Source organism: Mustela putorius, unplaced genomic scaffold (genome assembly GCF_011764305.1).
Source record: "Mustela putorius furo isolate JIRA1106 unplaced genomic scaffold, ASM1176430v1.1 tig00000129_pilon_pilon_pilon, whole genome shotgun sequence".
Taxonomy (NCBI): domain Eukaryota; kingdom Metazoa; phylum Chordata; class Mammalia; order Carnivora; family Mustelidae; genus Mustela; species Mustela putorius.
Window position 1 is genome coordinate 50212876 of NW_025421290.1, and position 21128 is coordinate 50234003.

The 21128-nt window shown below is 54.4% G+C and overlaps 1 protein-coding gene across 7 annotated transcripts in view; it reads right to left on the reverse strand.

Annotated features, from left to right (window-relative positions):
- Positions 1–3487: 3487 nt before the first annotated feature.
- The window catches only part of MOK (MOK protein kinase), a 50706-nt gene continuing 33065 nt past the window's right edge, over positions 3488–21128 (reverse strand). For 6 of the 7 annotated variants that reach the window (XM_004754667.3, XM_045073948.1, XM_045073943.1 and 3 more), the window contains 7 exons: positions 11150–11228; positions 10982–11030; positions 9039–9217; positions 7456–7557; positions 6355–6528; positions 5774–5888; positions 3488–4339 (listed from right to left, as the gene is read on the reverse strand). In XM_004754667.3, the coding sequence (XP_004754724.1) occupies positions 3983–4339; positions 5774–5888; positions 6355–6528; positions 7456–7557; positions 9039–9217; positions 10982–11030; positions 11150–11228 (1055 nt within the window). In that variant the 3' untranslated portion in view covers positions 3488–3982. The remainder of the gene's footprint in view (positions 4340–5773; positions 5889–6354; positions 6529–7455; positions 7558–9038; positions 9218–10981; positions 11031–11149; positions 11229–21128) is intronic. The other variant, XM_004754668.3, reaches the window with a different exon arrangement.

Here is a 21128-nt window from a genome sequence, read left to right on the forward strand (position 1 = left end):
GTTGGCTCAATTTTTTTTTTTTTTAAAGATTTTATTTATTTGTCAGAGATGGAGAGAGAGAGCGAGCACAGGCAGACAGAGAGGCAGGCAGAGGCAGAGGGAGAAGCAGGCTCCCTGCCGAGCAAGGAGCCCGATGTGGGACTCGATCCCAGGACGCTGGGATCATGACCTGAGCCGAAGGCAGCTGCTCAACCCACTGAGCCACCCAGGCGTCCCAGTTGGCTCAATTTTTAATGTAACTTTCTGTTCAAGTTTGGTATGAAATGGTTTGTCCTCTTGCACCGCGCTCCTGGAGGCCCCCACGAGGAGGACGAGGACTGGCTACAGGAGCGCAGCTCATCTGGAGAGTTTGAGACAATTTGAGACAATTTGAGACCCCCCCATTGTCTCTTCCGCCGCCGTGAGGAGTGGGGGGCGGCTGCTGTGCAGGTGAGCCAGCGAACCCCTTTCTCCTCCCAGTCCTTGGGCGCGGTCTGTTGTCGCCGAAAGCCCATGGGCACATGACGTCATCGCGGCCTCTGGCGAGTCCAGGGTGTGCGGACCGTCGGGGACGGGTGTCAGGTTGAGACTGGCTCCGGAGCAGCTCTGGGCGCGGGTCCTGCCCACACCCACCCACCAGCGGACGCCCCGGCCGTGGGAATCGCCAAGCAGAAGGCGGTCACTTGGACCGTCTGCAGCTGCACCCGCGGAAGGCATTTTTATCCGGTGGGACTGAGCCACGGAGTGTCTGAAACAGTTCTCGAAGCGAGCACATTAGATCTGGGACCTATGCGCACGGCGGAGCCGGAAAAACGAGCACCCGCCTCCGAGAGCTGCCGTGTGTCCGAGGCGCTGGGAGAGGAGAGGCTGGGCCACCAACGCTTCTGCAGCTCGCAGAGCCCCTGGGTCCCCGGGACAGGCACTCTGGGGGAAGGGAACGCCCCATTGTCTCAAGCGAGAGAGTCCGAAATCAATAACATACATTCAAAGTGACCTGCACGTTCTGGATGGCCTGTCATGGTGACCAAAGTGCTGGCTTCTAGGCGTGGTCAAGGACACAGAAGACCCCACCTGTTGGGTCCAGGGACACCTGCGGGGGTCCACATACTGCTGCAGGTCAGCCAAGGCCAAGGCCAGAGAATGGAGTCCAGCATTCATCCTGGGATCCTCTGGGCTGGGCTCCTTTTTCTAGAAGTGACAGGTGGAAATCTGGGCATGAGGACAATGGTCACGTGTGTTAAATTTCAGGCTCTGTTGGGTTGGACGCCCCAAACGTGCCCCCGCTCATATCCCTCCTTTCACATCTCTGGAGGTGGGCGGTCCTGGCTCGGCCCCTGGGCTCGGGCTGCGGGGCGAAGCTGTCAGATGGGCCCCGGTTTGCTGTCGATGCGCCTGGAGTGGGAACGGATTTATGGCTCTTGGACCAGGTAGTCCAAGGTGGCTTCCAAATGCCTTGTAGCTGTCCTCCCCCACCCCTGCACACCCCCCTCCCAACTCCACTCCTGCTGCGGACACTGGCAGGTCCCGGGCAGGGGGTCCCAGGCCAACCCCAAGTTCCGTCACCCTCGGAAGCCAGGGAAGGCTCAGCACGACTTGGGTTCGCTTTTACTTGCTGCCTTGAGCTTTCGTACACGTCTGGGGCCGGTGAAGGCGTGCTGCCTGCGAGGCGACGGGTCCAAGGGAATCTAAGAGGGGGCCAAGGCTGCGGGCCCCGGAGTCAGTGAGCCTGCCAGCGGCCAGAGGAAACGCGGCAGGCCCACGAGTGTCCCCGGTGCTGGGGGTTGGGGGGAGCAGGGAGCAGCCGCGCTCAGGTCCCTTGGGTGGCGTCACCTTCGCTCTTTCTACCCCACAAGCAGGTTCACACGTGAAGGCGCTGTCAACGGGAGCTCTGGGACCAGCACCCCAGGCCGCACCTGCACGCCGGGGCAACCGGGCCATGTGTGCTCATGCCCTCTGGGGCTCAGGGCAGGAGGACCCTGTCGGGGAGGAACGGAGGCTGGTGCACTGGGCTTTGTCGCTTGGGAAGAGTGTTGCCCGCAAAGGCTCACCTGGTCTTCAGGTCCCCTCCACCACCTTCCCAGCCTGGAGCTAGCGGAGACCCACCAGGGCCTCGAAAGTGGGTGGAGGCGGCCCCTGGCACGGGCCCAGCACAGGGCCTGGAGGCCAGGCACAGCCAGAGCCATTCCGGCTGCCCAGGGACCGGCTCCCACGCTGAGGGCGTCTGGGTGGGTGCCGGGAGAGCGTGGCCCGCTCCTCCGTGGGTGCCAGCGCACAGGGGGCTGGACTGCCCGCTTTGGGGCCTGGTGTGGCTGCGCTCCGGGCTCCGGGCTCCGGGCTGCCTGCCTCCCAGCCTTGTCCTCCAGAGACCAACATGAAGCCAAAAGAGCTTCAGTGGGTGGACAGGTCGCACCCACAAGGGCCTGGCCTGCCCCAGAGAGGCCCTCAGTGGAGACAAGTCTGCTTTCTCAGAAACGCATGCGGGAGAACTTGAAAGATTTTCCTCTTGAATTTTATACACTTACAGGGGTAACAGCTTTCCTAAATACACAAATTCTTGTCAGTCCTTAAATGGTCCTTAGCCAGTCCTCGAGGACAGGAGCATGCCCCGTGAACCACTGCCCGTCGGGGGCCCGGTTCTCCGGCAGCCTCCTCGGCCTGGGTTCAGAGTGAGGGCACGCAGGCCCTACAGGGCCCTCTGCAATCCCAGGAGTCTGCTCCTGTCCCCCCGGGCCTCCTGCTGCTCAGCCCCAGCGCCACCTGCTCTGGCCTCCTCCTCGCCTCAGCTCCCAGGGGCCCCGGAACTCCCAGGTCTTCTGCAGAGGCAGAGCAGTGCCCCCTTGACCCCCAGAGCTCCCACTACAACAGGGAATCTGGAAGCCTCTGCCAGGGTGTTAAATGGGCTCAAAGGAAGCTCTTTCCAGCCCCTCCTCATGTGCCCCCAACACATGAGGTGTCGTTTCTGGTGCTGAATCTGCCCTTCGGCCGGGCCGGCCTGGGACCTCCGGGCTGCCCCCGACCTAGCAGGCAGGTCAGAGGCGGTGGCCACTGGAGAGCGTGTGGAAGAGCATCACGGATTTGTCTTTAAAGAGGGAATAAGAAGACTAAAACTAACCTGGGAAATTTGCTTTCTCTTAATGGTGTACATTTGTGAAGATAAAACGAAGGCGTCACTACCCGACATCCCAAGACAAAAAGGGGCTCAGGAGGGGCTTGGTGTCTGCCCAGCAGGCGGGTCCGCGGCAAAGCTAAGCAGCATCTCTACTGCGGAGCCAACACCAGAGGCCGCGGGGAAACCGGTGCTCTGACGTGCCCCACACATGGCGGCCTTGTCTGGCCACAGCCTCCCAGGGCACGAAGGCCACGTGCACCCAGGCAGAGCCTCTGGCTTCTCAAGTGCCACAAAACTAAGCTGTACCAAAGCCTTCCCAACAAAATAGATTCCCACGTATGTTCCCAAGACTTAAAATAGAGAAATGCATGTTAGGACACATGTTTAACTCAGGAAATATTAAAATATCGCACTGATAGCTTATTCTTTAATAAAACTCCGACAGCATGATGTAACTGCGACATGCCCGTGCGACTGGTGACATCTAAAGAAGGCACGACGCGCAGAGCCCGTGCTGAAACCAAGCCTAAATAACACAGTGTATAAACTCCGACTTCTGTTTTGATTCAGATTAAAAAAAATTACAAAATATTCTCTGCCCCAAATCTCTCGGTTAGAAACATGAGAAGAAAGCCCGGGCTGAGGTGGTTTTACGGATGTGTTGGCTGGAGCACAGGACAGCCGCTTTCAGGACACCCGGAGCCGCAGGCTGGGGGTCCAGGCCGAGGGGGCACCAGCTGGCCGGCGGGGCCGTGCCTCCGGGGACGCCAGGCTCTGCGAGGGGGACACGCCAGGCCTCACCCCGCAGCCCTCCCCTGGGGGCTCGGTGGCGATCCACGGGCCAGCCTGGCCACACCCAGTCTCCGCTCCCAGGGGCGAGCCAGCGGGGGCCTCTCAGCGCCCCCCGCCCTTCCTCTGGATCGAGGGCAGGCAGTACTGCTTCAGGTCGGGCTTCGTGTCCTTGTGCGCATCCGTCTGTCGAAGGAAACAGACACTTGGCGGGGCCGGCCTGAGAACCGTGGGCCACGGGGAGAGAGCGCGATGCGCTACCTTCTGGCGGGCGCCAACACCCTCGAGGGGCCTCAGCCCCAGCACTTTCCTGCCGGGCCCCGGACCAAACACGGGGTGCAGCGCGGGGCTAGGATACGAGGATGGTTCGGTCACTCCCGAAAGCTTCAGTCTGGGCAGTTCCGTGACGTAGGCTGGGCCTGGTCTCTTGGGATGGTCCTCCTCTGGCTTTAGGAACTGTTTCTTGAAACAAAACACAGGGCAGATGAACGTACAATGGTGTCTCCTTCATGGAAATTAGGAAAAACAAGAGAGGCTCTTTTGCACGACTTCGGCCTAATGGAACTTGACCAAGAGGTGTGGCCATACGGCGACTGGACGGTATGCCCGCCACCCAGGCCCCCCGGAGCGTCCCACGGTAGTTTCACATGGAGTCCGCCCCGCGGGGCAGCTGACTGCGGCCTGGCCTGGCCTGACACGACAGAGGACACGGAGATGGTCACAGCCGCACTCCACGGGCCACGGCTGTGCTGGTGGCCCTGCTCTAACTCCGGGTTGGCCAGATCTGCCTGCCGTCTTGCTCTAGTGTGGCTGATGAGCTAAGAATTTTTTTACTTAAAAAAAAAAAAAAAAAAAGATTCTATTTATTCATTTATTTGAAGGGAGGGAGAAAATCTGTAGCAGATTCCCTGCCGAGCCCAGAGCCAGACGTGGGGCTCGATCCCAAGACCCCGAGATCACAATCTGAGCCAAAACCAAGAGTTGGACACTCACTCAACTGAGCCACCCAGGCACCGCTACATTTTCTAATAGTTGCAAATAATTTCGTGGCACATAGCAGATGGAATGCCATCGCAGTGCCCTAAGTCTTACTGGGAAAGAGCCCCACGGTTGGCTGATGGACCACCCACGGCACCAGAGAAAAGAGGGCAGCTGTGATGGGACCTTATGGCCCACAAAGTGGGGAAGGCCTCCCATGTGGCCCCTCTCGACACGGGGGGACTGTGGTGGGTGCTGGCTGGAGCGACACAGACAAACGTTTCCCTGGCGGTTGGGAGGCAAAATAAGGGGGCTCAGGTGGGCGGGGGCGTGTGTCACCATTCGGGGCCCGAACTGCTGAAAGGGAGCCACCTCCACCCTTAAAGGGAAGGCCTGGGTAGAAAAGCAGGTTTGGGAGAAGAGAGTGGGGGATTGGGTCTGAACCACTCGGCCTATTAGCCGAAGGGAACCTTCAGCAGGCGGCTGGAAACAGCAGTCTGGAATTCCAGAAAGCAGCCTGGCAGCAGACATGTCAGTGACCTCAGCTCCTAGCACGAAGTGACACGCAGAGATGCTGGGACGAGTGACCAAAGGGCTGGTGGGGCCCAGTGGCGGGGGCCACGTGGGGCGCTCACCGATGGAAAGACTGCGGAAGGAACTTGTTGATTCTAAAGCAAATGATCTGTGGGCGTGGGGACCGGTCACCGGCTTGCCGGGTCACCCGGGGCCAATTTACCTTCTCCGTGTCCCCTGCCAGGGTCAGTCAGAGGGCACAGGAAGGCATGGGGTCAGGCCTCGAAGACGGGCACCCTTCCAGGCGGGGGCGGGGGGCACGTCCTCCACAGAGACACGGGCCACCCGAGGGCATCCTGGCCCAGCCACAACAGCCGTTCGCAGCTCACCACCTTCACTCAGTACCTGCTGGCTGTCCTCCTCGGCAACGTGCCAGAGGTTACTGAGTAGTTCTGAAGCCACGGGGCGCTCTGGAAAGAAAGCTCTTCTGTGGCCAGCCAGAGCCTGCTTCTCAGCCGCCCTGCAGGGAAGGGAGAGGGAGAGCGCGCGCCCCTGAGAAGGTGCCCAGCACAACGGCGCATCCCTCTCCCTGTTCCCAAGCTGGTCACCTCCGCCCTCGCCACTATGCTTGCCCTGGCACAGGGCCCTGAGGTGTGGGGTTAGACGCCCTCAGGCAGCTCCTCCTGTGCCAGGTACCAGCGTGCCCCCAACCCCACAGCAAGGTCCCCTGCTGTCACTGCTGTGCGCCAGGCCCCTCCTGGAGGTTTGATCACCGGGGCCTCAGCATCAACCTCAAAGCAGCCGCCGAGCCCTCCTCGAGCCCTGCCGCGGGCCACTGACCACCACCTCCTGGAAGGCCACACCAGCCAAGAGCAAGGGGGCCACCTCGGGGGTACCCGGTTCAGGATAGAGCTGTTCCCAGACCTACCCACCCCTGCTCCAACGGCCCAGCTCCCGCCACGACCCGGAGCTGCGCAGGTGCCCACCTCTGCTCCTGGAAGTAGGGGTGTCGCAGGGCCTGGTGGGCAGTGATTCTCTCATCGGGATCATAGGCCACCATTGCGTGCAGGAGGGAGAGGCATTGTGGGGACAGACTGGCTGTCAGTAGAGGTATTCCTGATCCCTTTTTAAAAGGAAAATCAAAACTCATAGCTCTCGACCTGTATTAAAAGCCCAATGATAATAAACGATCATGCCATGATCTAAAGCACGTGGCCAGCCGCCGTCATGATTCCACAGGGCCCTGTGCTGAGGACAGTTTATGCACTAAGCAGGGGTGCAGCCACACTGTTGTCCAAACCCAGAGACGTGCAGCAGCAGAGGGACGCCCTCTCATGTGAGCCTCAGACTCGGGGTGATGATGTGCCGGCATAGGCTTGTGAGTGGGAACCGACCCGCCACCCTGGCGCAGACGGTCACGGTGGGGGAGACTGTGTGGGCCCCAGCTGGGATTCCCCTACAGGGGATCTCTGTGCCTTCCACTAAGTTTTGCTCTGAACTTGAAACTGCTCTAAAAAATAAAGTCTGGTTTTAGAAAGGGGCTGGGGAGGAGGTCTGAGAAGTCTGTTGTGCCGTCAATGCAAGCACACAACTTTCCTCTGAGCAGACTAACAGCACGTTCCTAGCTGAGAAGAGGGAAAACTCGCGCCTCCCTGCCCGCCAGGGCCCAGGAGCCGCTGCACCCCAGACCACACCAAACCCTGACCCGTCGTGGCCCGGCTGTCAGGGCTGCTGACAGCGCTAGGTGACCGTCACACGGACGCCTCACCACGCACAGCCAGAGTGTGGGCACCTTCTCCACCCAAAGGTCTCTCAGTCCCGGGTAAATATTCGGAGGACGAGCCCTGCCCGCCAGGCCTTCAGCGAGGCCGACTGAACTCCTCCGTGCTGCTGGAGGGCGAGCAGTCCTGGCAGGGCCCCTGCGGGATGACAGCCCGGAGCAGCCCCTTCGGTGGCTGCAGGGACCCAAGCAGAGGGAGGGTCTACAAGGGCAGGAGAGGCACGGCCTGGTCCCCTCGGCTGGCGGCCACCACCAGCCCTGGCAGGGAGCAAGTTCCACGGGACTCTGGGGCGCACGCCACACTTACTGTGTGAACTTGGCGAGGGTCTTCCCAGGAGGCGTGCCGATGACATCATGGATTTTTGAGATCTGGTCTAGCTCATCAGCTCCGGGGAAGAGGGGCTGCAGACTGGAGAGCGGGACGGGGCTGCGGTGAGCACAGGCCTCCTCTGCCCGCGTCCCCCTCTGCCGGGCGGCTCGCTCACACGGAAACCCGAGGACACGGTCCCACCCGCGTGCTCCTGCCTGCAGCCGTGGGGTTTCCAGTCCCCCTTCGGCTCGGGTCTGCTTCTCCTTTCCCGACAGGGGGGTGTCCTTCTGAGAGGCAGCTCACGTTCCTCTGCACACCCTGGGGTCTCCGCGGTGAGACGCATCAGCCCCACAAGTCTCCTGTCACGGGAGGTTTTCCTACAAAACTCCACGGTGGGCCGGGTCTGGTTCTGGGGACAAATGAAGTCCAAGAAACATTTTGGTTTCCGGAGTGTTTATGGATTTTGGAATTGTGGATGAAAGCTTTTCGGCTTATATAAATAAATTCAATTTGCAGGACGCGCCACAAAGAGTTTGAGACGGGAGCCCTGCGTGGGAAAGCCACCATGTCCGTGGCTCCAGGAGAGAGGAGGAGCGTGCCGGCAGGCGGGGAGCAGCTCTGAGACGGGGCGGGCGGCAGGGCTGTGTGTGGCGAGCCCCCTCCCCGCACCAGCCATCATGTTCCCAGCACCGTAGTCCACTCCCCGGACGGAACTCAGCGCAGCAGGAAGGCCTGTCTCTGCCAGTACTTAAGCGTCCGTGAAAAGCGCCACTCAGCTTTCCAAAAATAACAAGTCGATTCTCAGCCGGTGTGTCCTGAAGGACACGCACGTCTGTACTGATGAAGTGGGCAGCTGAGCTGGCGAGAGCAGATGACCCGCGTCCTCGCCTAGGCACGTCACCCAGATGTTGAATTCACCTGCTCGTCCGTAACAGTCCACTCCGAGCAAGCGAACACCGGCCCACCTGCTCCGTGGGGCTCTTCCACCCCTAGTAGGGGTGAGCCCTACTCACCCCTGCGTGCGATCAGCCCACCTCCCTTCTTCATGGGCCACAGTTCCACCTGCCGACTAGGCACGAAGGCTGAGGGGCAGGGCTTTCTAGAATCCAGCTGTGCCACAGGTGACCCACCCTCACACCTGCGACCAGCACATCCTACACACTGTCTCAGGGTAGGTCCCAGGAGCAGGGACACTGCTCTTGCGCCCCCAAGGTGGACCCCAAAGGGTGGCAATAAGCACGTTTCTACTCTGGTCCTGAACTCCCGAGTCAACCGTCTCACTGGCGAAGCCGAGCAGGGAGCCCCGCCGGCCGCCGGCCAAGATAGGGAGGAAGAAACCGATGCTGTTCTGCACTTAGTCATGTGCGAACAGGACAAGTATTTGACGAAAAGGAAAATGAAAGCCGAGTGTGTTTTCTGTCACGTGAAATAGTCCCGTCGGCAGGACGACGGTGCAGTCTGTCTGGTAAAGGAAGGGCCTGGCCTGAAGCCACCCGGTGGGTAGGCCGAGCCTTGCCAGGCGGCCCGCTTCGGGACATCGGCCTGGAGGCCCGCGGGCACGAGGCGGGCCTCAGCTCTACCTGGCAATCTCGTAGAACACGCAGCCAGCGCTCCACAGGTCCATTTTGTAGGTGTAGAAGCCGTCGGTGAGGAGACACTCCGGGGCTCGGTACCAGCGGGTGGAGATGTACTCCGTGTAGGGTTGCTTGGAGTAGACGCTCCGGCAGGATCCGAAGTCCCCCAACTTCAGGACATCCTGCTGCAGGGACAAATGACATCTCACCAAGCAGCTGTTACAGTAGAGACCACTTCAAATATTTATGTGCCGATGGGAAAATTACGAGCACCGAAAGCAGCTTATAAAATACAAATGACTTCATGAGCACGCACGAGGGCCTCTAACACGTACCAGAGTGGGGTTTCTATCCAGTAGGTTGCGTTTACAAATATCCTGGCTCTGTTTTACAAATATTTCCAAATGTCTATAGGTCTTGGGAAATTTTAAGTCACAGCATGAGTCTACAAATGAATTAAAAACACCATAGTGGTTCGTTGGCTCTATTGTGTCTCTAACTTCCATCTGTCCAACTCTTCTGGCCCCTTTGTTCTGCCCCTGGGGATGGGGGAAGTAGTGGCCAGCTCTCTGGAGCCACGGGTTCTTTGGGTCAAGTCAGAAAGACCAGGGAGACATGTTTCAAGATATCTCTCCCATTTTGTTCACCCCTCACATTCGGGTAATAACATACACGATGTCAACAAATTTGGAGTCTCTGTGCCTACACCTATAGCAAACATTAAACGCAGCACATTTCCTAGCCAGGTTATCAAGGAACTTCATTCCAGGCTTTCACCTGATCCCATCACCCAGTGCGTCATGTCGGACCTCCAACAAGATTGTAAGTCTTGTTAAAAGGCAAGAAAAACAGTCTGGGGGACAAAGCAAGCATCAGAACCAGCTTCAGACATGGCATACAGTTAAGAATTTTGGAATGACTCGTCAGGGAATTTAAAATCTCTACAAGTGAATAGTTAAGGGCTCTAGTGGAAAAAGTAGATGATGGCCAAGTTCAGGGAAAATTCACATGGGAAATGCAAGCAGAGAGATGGAACCTCTAAGAATCAAAAGGAAGCACTAGAAATAAAACCACTGTGCCAGAAATAAAAAATGACTTTGATAAGCTCATCCACAGGCTAAACAGCGGAGGAAAGAATCAGCAAGCTGGAAGACACACCAACAGAAACTTCCAAACTGAAATGCAGAGACAACAAATGGCGAAGACAGAGAACAGCCAACAACTGTGCGACAACTTCAAAAGGTGCGGCACTCCACACTACGGTGTGGACAAATGTCAGAATGGCGACGTGAGGGACAAATTCAGACCAAGAAAGAACACATACTACAAATGCCATTTAGAGAACATTCTAGAAAGTGCAAACTAAGGCCTGGGGACAAGGGGACAGCGGACAGGAGGGATGACCAAGAGTATGAATAACCTTCCAGAGACAAAAGGTCTGTCTGCCTGGCTGTGATGATGGCTTCATGTGTGTACACATATCGCCAAACTTACCAGCCTTCACACTTGGAAATACATACAGTGGATGTGGCTGGAGTATGGGACAGACCTGAGTGCAAATCCTGCCTTTTCTGCTTTCACATGCACAGAGTTTGGAGTGATAATATGAATGGAGTTTATTTATCTATTATTTTTTAAGTAGTGTTTATACTCAACATGGAGCTTGAATTCATGATCCCGAAATCAAGAGTCACACACTCCACCGACTGAGCCAGAACCACACCCCAGCGGTTGATTTTTGTCTAGAGTAAGAAGAGAGTGCCTAAGATTATCTCCTTCCAGATGTAAAGTTGTATTGATGGCACTTATTAAATAAACCACTTCTTCCAACGGGGAGACAACAACAGTGGAACAAACGTGGTGTCCAGCGGACTGAAAAGCCTCCCGAGCACAAAGGCTTCCCATTCTTCCTTTCTTCTGATATAATTTTTTTATATAGAAGTTCTTACCTTTATTAATATATTTTCTGGCTTTACATCTCTGTGAAATATTCCATTTCTGCATTCAATATAAAAGGATAGAATTAATTTGTGCCTCATTCAAATTTTTACATTGAATTTTTAATGAATGTTAATACATTTTATCAATTTGGAGCTGCTAATTCTCCAACAGCATACCTGTGCATATGATCAAGGGATTTACATAACTGGTACATATAGTGCATAATCTTTTTTTCTGATAATGGGTGTCTTCTCCCTGTGCAATCAAGGAAATTGCCGATATGGTTACCAATGATATATAACCCATTTTCTGAAAACAAAAATAGAATCCAACAATTTTATTTAATGATGTGTGAAAATCTAAAAAACAACTTTTAGTAACTTCAGGAAATACAGAGTGCACACACTAAATCCACCATTTAAAGTTCTACATATTGAGGCGCCTGGGTGGCTCAATGGGTTAAGCCTCTGCCTTCGGCTCAGGTCATGATCTCAGGGTCCTGGGATCGAGCCCTGCGTCGGGCTCTCTGCTCAGCGGGGAGTGTGCTCCCCACCCCCACCCCGCCTGCCTCTCTGCCCACTTGTGATCTCTGTCTGTCAAATAAATAAATAAAATCCTACATACTGGCATGATCTCATGTAAAATCCCCCCTGCATGCCTTCGGATCACAACAGCAGTACAGAGTAATAAACACGTGCGCAGTTTGGTCTGATAAGCCCCACTCACTGCCCCCAGCCCCCACCGCTGGGGCAGGTCTTCCGGGACACGCCCTTCCAAACTGCTGAGATGTCAAGAATAACTTGGAAATCCAGGGTTTTCCTTGGCTTCCAGTCCGGAATTTTTAAGATTTTATTTATTTGAAAGAGAGCTTACTGGAGCGCAAGTGGGGAGGAGCGACAGGGACAAGCGGACTCCATCTCACGACCCTGAGATCAGGATCTGAACTGAAACCAAGAGCCACCATTTAACCAATGGAGTCACCCAGGTACCCCTGGGGATTTCCATCTTGAAGGGGGATGGATCACAGTTCCACAGAAGTGGGTTTTAAATGGAAGAAGACCCAGGACTGCTTTGAATTTCACAGGCCACTCTCCTCGTCAGGCACACCTGCTCCCCGGGCCGCCCGCCTGTGGGTTTTTGTGTCCCATGACTCTTAGCAACACACTCCCGCACGGCGCTTATCCTTGTTCCAGAAGATGGTACATCCTACTCGACTTTAATTTCAAAGGGGTGCGTTTTATTTTTGAATCAGAAAAACCACCATTCCCGCTGACAAGCCAGGAAGCCACTTTCCCTCTGTGAGTGCACATCCCCTTTGACCTCTTTGCTCCTTTGTTTGCCATTTCTGTTGACAAATTTATTCTTTTTCTCTCCCTAGACAAGAATATTTTCTGTTAATAGAAAGTAATTTAAATTGCAAAATGTCTAAGTATAATTAACTTTTGTTCATAATACTGTAATTTTTTTGTTGTTTCAAATAATTATCACCAACTTTCTAGAATTTAAAAGAACTAAATGAAGACTTAGTCCTCTCTCCCTAGCTTGAGTCATTCTGTAACTTTATATTAAATTCCTATCTGTTTAAGAACCGAAAGGAAGCAAAATTTCTCTTCACCATCACATGTGCCATTAGATGAAAAGCTTCCTGAAATCTGGTTCTTGTCCTGAACTAGCCCGGCACTCAGGACCCCTTCCTCCCAACGGGGGGCTCTCAGGCTACAGGGGCAACTGAGTCTCCCGGGGGCTCACAAACACCTGTGATGCTCCTCCCACCTCTAGGCATTTTGGTTCAGGAGGTTCTGCTCGGGGCTCCAAAAGCTGCCTTAGGAACAAGTTCCCAGGTGCAGCTGCCTGGCCTGGACCCTCACTTGGAGGGTCCACGCCCTACCACATCCCTCTTGTCCATCAAACGTTTCAGCCACATTCCCCTGTAGATGCTTCCACACATGCTTCCAAAGCTCTCCTGCTTCACCCCTGTGCTCAGGCTACTCTGTTCTAGAAGCACCTTCCGGCCACGCCCACACGCCCAGATCTCCCAGCACACACTTGTCAGGACCGTCATCCGAACTTGCACTCAGGAAGGTGGAGTCCTCCATGGAAAGTCTAACCCACCCAGTCTCCACCATCAACGACGGATGCTTTAAAATGCCGACTCCCGTGGGGGCCTCTTGGTGGCTCAGTTGGTTAAGCCTCTGACTCCGGTTCAGGTCATGAGCTCAGGGTCGTCTACTTGTCCCCCTCCCTCTGCTCGTGCATGTGTGCTCTCACTGTCTCAAATAAATAAAATGTTTTTAAAAATACAATACAATAAGATGGTGATTCCCAGCTGCAAACCCAGACCTAATGAATCACAAAACAAAACATATGGGCCAGGAATCTGCATTTCTCGGCTGCCCTCAGTGCCCCGAGTAAGCGCCCTCCTCGGTACTGACCCTTCCTTTCCTCTTTGTCCCCCCCCCCCACTCCGAGTCCTGCAAGTAAGGACGTGGCTCCCTCCACCCCTGTGCCCCTTTGTGAGAATCCCTGCCGACGTGAAGGGGCTCCTGAGGGAGGGAGGGGCAGTGTGAACTGCCTGGAACCTTGGTCTGAACAATCTCGGAATCCACACCCTTGACCAAGAGGGGGCTGACGATCCATTCCCTACAATGGTTTTTCAAAAACAAGATCCTAACTTTCTAGACCTGAGACTCTACCTGATTCCCAATAGATTCTTGTTCTCAAACATCTGGCAACAAGGATGAGAATTAATCAACCACTCGTAAGCGCCCGTGTACCCTCCTGAGCGCCAGCAGACCGTGACTAGTGCTTCCCTGTCTGCTGTGCCTATCCCGACCAAGTTAATTTCGGCTAGCTGATTTTTTTAACCAAATATCCTCACTAAGAAGATTCTAAAGAATGTCATGTACAATATCTGTCATGTAAAAAGTATTTCCGGGAACACAATGATAGGCTGTGGCATTGGCTGCAGGGGCTAACTAACTGAAGGAACGTGGCTACCAGTGTAGTCCACCCTGTAACACAGTATCTCGCACACACCCCCTCCCACGAGAGACCCCATCCGCAGGCCTGTGCCAGGCTCTCCCGCTCAGGCTCAGAGGGGCGTGCTGGGGTCCAACATGGCACTGGCATATAAATGGTCTACCAGCTACACCTTGGCCCAGAGGCTGCACCCGGGGCACCAGGCATGCACACCAGTCTGCATTATGGCACATGGACTAGGGTTAGAGACGCGGACCTTCTGGGGGTAGCAGGCGGGACATCAGCCTCAGCAGGCGCCGGAGCCATCCCCAACACCCCTCCCTTATCAACCACGGAAAGACTCAAGGACGGCTCCTCTGGTTCCACTCTAGGAAGCCAGCTCACCTTCAGCGAGCGCTGGACCTTCTCTGAAATCCCACTTCCTCACCTCTGCCCCGGGGGCGAGCACACAGGATGGGGAAGACCCGAGGCGGGCCCGTAGCGCACGCGCACTAACCAGCGTGACCGTGGTGGGGACGGACGAGGAGGACAGCAGTCGCTTCACTGAAGGCCGGCCAGGCGGCCACTGCTCTAACGGCGGCAGCGCTGCTGTACGGGACTCCCCACAGCCCCCCGAGGAGTTAGACGCTGGCATCATGCCCACTTCACAGACAAGGCCCAAGGCTCACAGGCCTGACCCAGACCCGCTATCCTCAGACACGCAGGGCAGGGGAGCTCTGTGCCGCAGCCACACAGCCCACCTGGGGCCGCACTTCCAGAAACCACAGCATCAACACTAACAGGCTGGTGGCATGGACTCCAAGCAACAAGAAGGCCGCATCGCTCTGAATGGCAGAGCCCTACTGCGTAAGGAAAATGAAGACATCGGTCACTGGGTCAAAATGTTCCAAGGAAGTGTTAGGAACGACGAAAGATTCATTTCACTGCCACTTTCCTTTTTATATAGCCATGAACATGATCTGGGTGGAAACTGCCTAAACAGACCCAAAGAGCTCTTTTCGCAAGGACAGAAGTAAAATTACCGGGTAGGTAGAGAGCTATGCGCCGGAGACGAAGGCCCGTGTTGCCGCTTCCGCTCGTATGTAACAATGCTGCGTCTTACAGTCGGTCGGTCAGGTTGATGTGACATAAAAATAACACCGATCTGATCCGACAGGGTGACATCTGTCACAGGTGATAAGACACACTGCCTAAGCTCTTCACGGAAATGAACCGTGCTGTGTTCATCACACTTCAAGTCAAACCACACTTCATTCCCCAATATCACGGATTTACTTCAGGGTGCCTGCCCGACCCCTGGTACAACCCTGGGACGCCTGGGTGGCTCAGTTGGTTGGACGACTGCCTTGGGCTCAGGTCATGATCCCGGAGTCCCGGGATCGAGTCCCGCATCGGGCTCCCAGCTGCATGGGGAGTCTGCTTCTCCTTGCTCATGCTCTCTCTCACTGTCTCTCTCTCTCAAATAAATAAATAAAATCTTTAAAAAAAAAAAATGAAAGGTACAACCCTAAGGGGACAAGGCCCGGCCCACTGGACCTGCGACAGCCAGCACCCCAGCAGGGGGCCAATGGCCAGGACTTCTGGGCCTGGCCCATCTGCTGCCAGTGAAGGCTCCCAGGGTCTGAGTGGCCACGTCTGCCAAAAGAAGAGGGGAGGGACAAGCAGACGAGGAGGGGCAGGGGACCACGTGGCTCCATGGGGGCCAGTGGTAGCCTTGACAGCCAGACCTTTCCCGGTTCCACCTCCCAAGAGGCCTGACTGAGCTTCCGGCAGCAGATGCAAGGTTTGACCATAAACTCCCTCTTTTGTATGGGAACCAGCTGAATAGCATGTGCTCCCTGTGGTAAAACCAACCTACAGCCCGTGATGTCTATAGCCACCAACTGGTAGATGACACCATGTCACACAGGCAATAGTGCTGGGCACTAGGAGGGCACCCATGCTGGAGCCAGCAAGGCCTCACTGTCTGAGAGTGAATGGTTCAGTGGCCAGAGGGGGACACACAATAAAGCAGCAGATACACGGAAACGAGAGCGAGATGCCACGGAGCGGGGCAGGGAAGCTGAGGAAGCCGGCACCCGAGGCTCCGAACCAGGCACCGCAGGGTGGGGAACAGTGACCTAGCCACTCAAAAAGCAGAGGAATTTAACTTGAAACAGTTAAAAAAAAAAATCAGATACAAGTTAAAATAAGAGATGCCTCTGGGGGCGCCTGGCTGGCTCCGTGGGAAGAGCGTGTGATCTTGATCTTGGAGTCGTGAGTCTGACCCCAGCTTGGGTGTAGAGATCACATAAACAAGGAAACAACAGACGCCGCTATAACCAGGTTACCGTCTTCACCAGCTTCTCCTAGCAAACTTCCAGACAGGCTTCCCAGCTGCAGGGGGCAGATGCTGGGCGCCGCAAGCACAAGCCCCCGAGTCCACCCACCAGCACGGCTCATGGCACCCTGGCACGCCAGCTACTCGCCCCCGCCAGGGGTGCTGCCCAGTGCACGGCGGGCAGAGAGGCTCCCCATCTCCGGGCCGCTCTCCCCTCGCAGCTCATGGTGCAGACCCATCCCGACCCCAACCTCGCAGGCCGGGCGTGAAAGCCCAGAGCAACGTTCCTCAGGTTGTTTGCGGCTGGGAGCTCCAGATGGGGCTGGGTCCCGCCTCAATCCGACCCCTCGAGAACGAGGCTTCAGGCCCACCTTGCGGGGCCAGCCGGGAGCAAGGGGGCATCCCGTGTGAGCGCAGACGGTGGTGGGGCGGGCTTCCTGGCTCCGGCAGAGGCGACCCAGTTCCAGAGCTGGTGGCGGCAACAGCAGCCTGTCTGTGCAGAGGCAGCAGCCCCTGCGACAGCCCAACCCTGCAGGATCGATTTCAGTAGCTGCTTCCCGGATGCCACATCCGGAGCGTCTCCTCAGCCTGACCGGTAACTCCGTGAAGCCGTCCAGACCACACACGTCCCTTGGGGTTAAACAGGCGAGAACAAATGCTGCTCATTGTCCGTGGTGGGAAGGGTCGACCGATACGTCCACCTATGGCCTGTTTGCTCTTTAAACAGTCTTTAAACAGAAACGTTCTCTGAAAAGCATAGTCTCTGAACTGATGCCGGTCCAGGAGCTGCTTGTTACTGGGTTAAGATATGACACGACCAAGAGCAACCGGGAACCTCTACGGTGATTCAGCGCTGCTGCGACATCGAAGCCCATCACCATTTTTCCAGTACTTAATTTTTATGTATTTTATAAAAGTTCTGGTCCACAACAGATTAGGGGGGGAAATGAACACACTAAAAACTGATGTTCCACTATAGATAGTTTTAGAAACACTGGTCTGTACACCAATCAAAAGATGCTTCTCCCTGCTTTAAAACCCACTAATGCTTCCCACTGAACATAGAATAACCTGAATTCTTACTCTGGCCCTACCCACCCCACTGGCCCCTACCTACCTCACTGCCTCTAACTCTTGTGCTCCAGCCACACTAGCCTCTTAACATCACAGTGGCCTCAGGATCTGCACTAGCTGTCTCTATCTAAAATACTCCATCCCCATCACTCTGTGATGGGACATGTTTTGTTCACTCAGAACACTTATCCCTGTCTTGAACTCTTTCTTGATCATTTCTGTACTCGGCGTCTCTCTCTTCCTCAGAGGGTGGGCCCACATGGGTGAGACCATGTCCATCCCCAATATGCCCACTTCCAGAGCAGCGCCTGGCACGTGGCATGAAGGAGACGTCCTCTCCCGCCTCTCTTGCCTACCCCAGCCGCTCTTCCAGGAGCAGCCCAGTCATCTCCGCCTCATCTGACACCTACTGGACGAAGAGAAAATTACCCCAAGCAATTCTTTTTCTCTAATGACCATGACTTTCAACCGGTTCCTTCTCTTCAACAGACTCTACACCCTCTATGAAAAAATGCATCTTCTCCTCTTCTCCTCTGCCTCCACCAGCCCTCGGCCATCACACGCATCAAGCAGACATCCCAGTAAGCACTGTGGCCATCCTCGAGCCATCAGCTGGCTCCTTGAAATCTGACAGGGCTGCCGTGAGAGCAGTCACTTAAGAGAAATGAACTGTCATTCTCGTAGGAAACGCTTTAGTGATGGATTCAGGTCTCAGTAAGTCAGTGCCGTTCTCAACAAGGACAGATAACTAGCAGGTGCACGTTCACTGGAGGGCGCTGAGTGGGGAGCCAGCAGCCCGGACCCAGGATAGTGCTGGAGTGGGATGGTTAGCGTTTCAGCCAAACTGGAGTATAAGTTCTGACTCTCCTATTTATTAATAACTTAACCTTGGGTTCTTACTCAATCCCTGAAGGCTCGATTTCCTGATCCACAAAACAGAGACGACGATGAGGGTAATGATGAAGATGGGGGTGATGCCGGGCACCTCGGGCTGTTGAGAGGCTGCGTGCGTGATGGTTAAGAAACCCCCGCTGAAAGAAGCTGGCCAAGTCTAAACCCCATGTCCACCACTCACTAAGTACATAACCTTCGACAAATTACTTCTCTCTCTGCTTCCGTTTCTCCATCTTTTAAAATGGGGATAGTAACAGCGTCTGCCCGAACGGCTGTCGTGAAGGTAGAATGAGTTAATTCCTACAAAGGGCTCAGAAGAGCGCCTGCCCAGTGGTCAGCCTTGAGGAACTGTTGGCTGTTACAGTGATCACTGTATTGCATCGCCGCTCAGGCAGGTTTTTCCCCTCACATTTTAACATCTCTGAAATCCCGAGGCAATACTGCCATATTTAGTATCTTACAGTGACTGCACGCCGGTTTCCCCATCTTTCCACATCTCTAAAACTAGGATACCCCTCAGCATCTTAGACCCTGTCCACTGAGCACAGCACTATGGTCTATGGAAGACACTCAACATTTACATGATGAGTCAATGTCTATTGATCTAAAATATAACATTCTCTCTCTCTCTCTCTCTTTTTTTTTTAAGTAGGTTGCATGCCCAGCATGGAGCCCAACAAGGGGCTCAAACTCACGACCCTGAGCTGAGATCAATATCAAATACTCAACCGACTGGGCTACCCAGGAACCCTGGAACATTCCACTTCCTACAATCTCTCTCTGTAGACAAATACTGTAAGAAATGGATTCGATTTCTTCCATGATATAATTCTTCTACTACTGGCAACAGAAGATATTTATTTCTAAACCAAGATTTCTCAAATGTCTAACTACATAGAAACTTGCTGGGAATGATCCCCGCCCCTTGAATTTTGAAATTTCACACTCTCAGAAGCAACAATCAGAATTCTAACATAAGGCACATCTCACACCAAGAGGCCTGCTACTAAATTACAGGAAGTGATTATGTAGGTTCATTAAGAAGCAAAATGTTGGTTCATTGGTAAGAAAAAAAATTATCAATGAAATATTAAGGTTTGGTGGTTGTTTCTCTTGATTGTATTGGGGGCTCTGTCCTGATGGACAGACGTACAGACAGGATCAAAGAGCACAATCTATGTCAGACAGAATATATGAAAAAATGTAATCACAGAACACCTCAGTTATCCAGACTGTTTGAAAAAGATGCTTAAAATGTGAAAATTTCAGGGGTGCCTGGGTGGCTCAGTGGGTTAAGCCAATGCCTTCAGCTTAGGTCATGATCCCAGGGTCCTGGGATCAAGCCCCGCATCGGGCTCTCTGCTCAGCAGGGAGCCTGCTTCCTCCTCTCTCTCTGCCTGCTTCTCTGCCTACTTGTGATCTGTCTGTCGAATAAATAAATAAAATCTTTTTTAAAAATGTGAAAATTTCAGATCAATAAGGTCTACTCCTTGAACTTCACGTGAAACTCTTCTCTATAGCCATCTCTTTCAGTGCGGATCTTTTCAAAACATATTCTTTTTTGGGGCGCCTGGGTGGCTCAGTCATTAAGCATCTACCTCTGGCTCAGGTCGTGATCTCAGGGTCCTGGGATTGAGCCCCACATTGGCTCTCTGCTCAGCGGGAAGCCTGTTTCCCCCCTCCCACTTCCTCTGCTTGTGTTCCCTCTCTCTTTCTCTGTCAAATAAATAAAGTCTTAAAAAAAAAAAACCATTCTCTTTCTTCACTTTCCTACTTCCTGTGTCATGCTACTGGCATGGCTTGCTGACCACCGCCTGCCACGAGCTTGGGCACTCTGTGGCGCCCCCCCGCGCCGCCTGCCCGCACGGCTCGTGCTTGTGCTGCTGCTGTTGCAGACGTTCTCACGCTTCATATTGTCGGTTTCCTCGCCCGCGGGGGGACTGTCACCAGTCACATTCTGTTACTGCTGATGGGCCACGTTCTAGAAGCTCCTTCTAACCAATGGCTCTATTCTTAACAGGCTTTAAACCAAGCAACCTGATAACTAACTTTGTTAGAATTGGACTTAAAACATAGTTAAACAGATCCCTGAATGATGAGCTTACCTGTGAATAAAATGCACAAGGTCTGTCACATAAACAGCATTTAGTCCCAGATACACGGCCAACTCCTATTTTTTTCAAAAAGATCCTAAAGTTTTTAGATCCAAAAGCTTTTCGCATCTACAGATGTATAAAACTTGCCTGTCTATGCTATTTATTAGTAATTTACTAAACACACATTTCCAATCACATAAAATATACTAGTTTGCTAATAACGCTTTTTTCCACTTTCCCACGTGGTAACCATTTTATTTGAGCTCTTCGTGTGCAACTAAAACTCTGTTCCAAGCCTTAACTAGTCCCTCACAGAATACGGAGCAGCCAATTTGCTTCCATGTGTCCAAGAAGCACAAGGCGATGTGTACAAGACCACGCGTCCGGGGCGCTACCCTGGGGCATCTCCGCGGCTCATGTGTCCCGACACCTGACACACCTGTGCAGCCGCCCCCCCCGGGGATACTTGCTGCACGGGCCGACTGTCTTCTTCTTCTGTCCAGTTTCCTGCAGTGACCTCTCGAAGCCTCCAGGACCAGCCCCAACTGAGGCCGGCTCAGGCGCACGCGCTCCCCTCCACAGTGCTTTAGTTCAGAAGGTGAGGCGCGAGCACCCTGGGGCGCGGGAGGGCCTGTGCGAGGATGCAAAGAGAAGGGCCACGCATCTCTTTGGGGGTCACGCTTGGGGGTAAGCCCTGCCTTGTTCTGAGCCGCAGAACAGGCCGCTGACCATGGCAGAGCCAGCAGAGCGGCCCCGGAGGGACCTGAGGCGAGGAAGGCCTGAGCGGTCTCT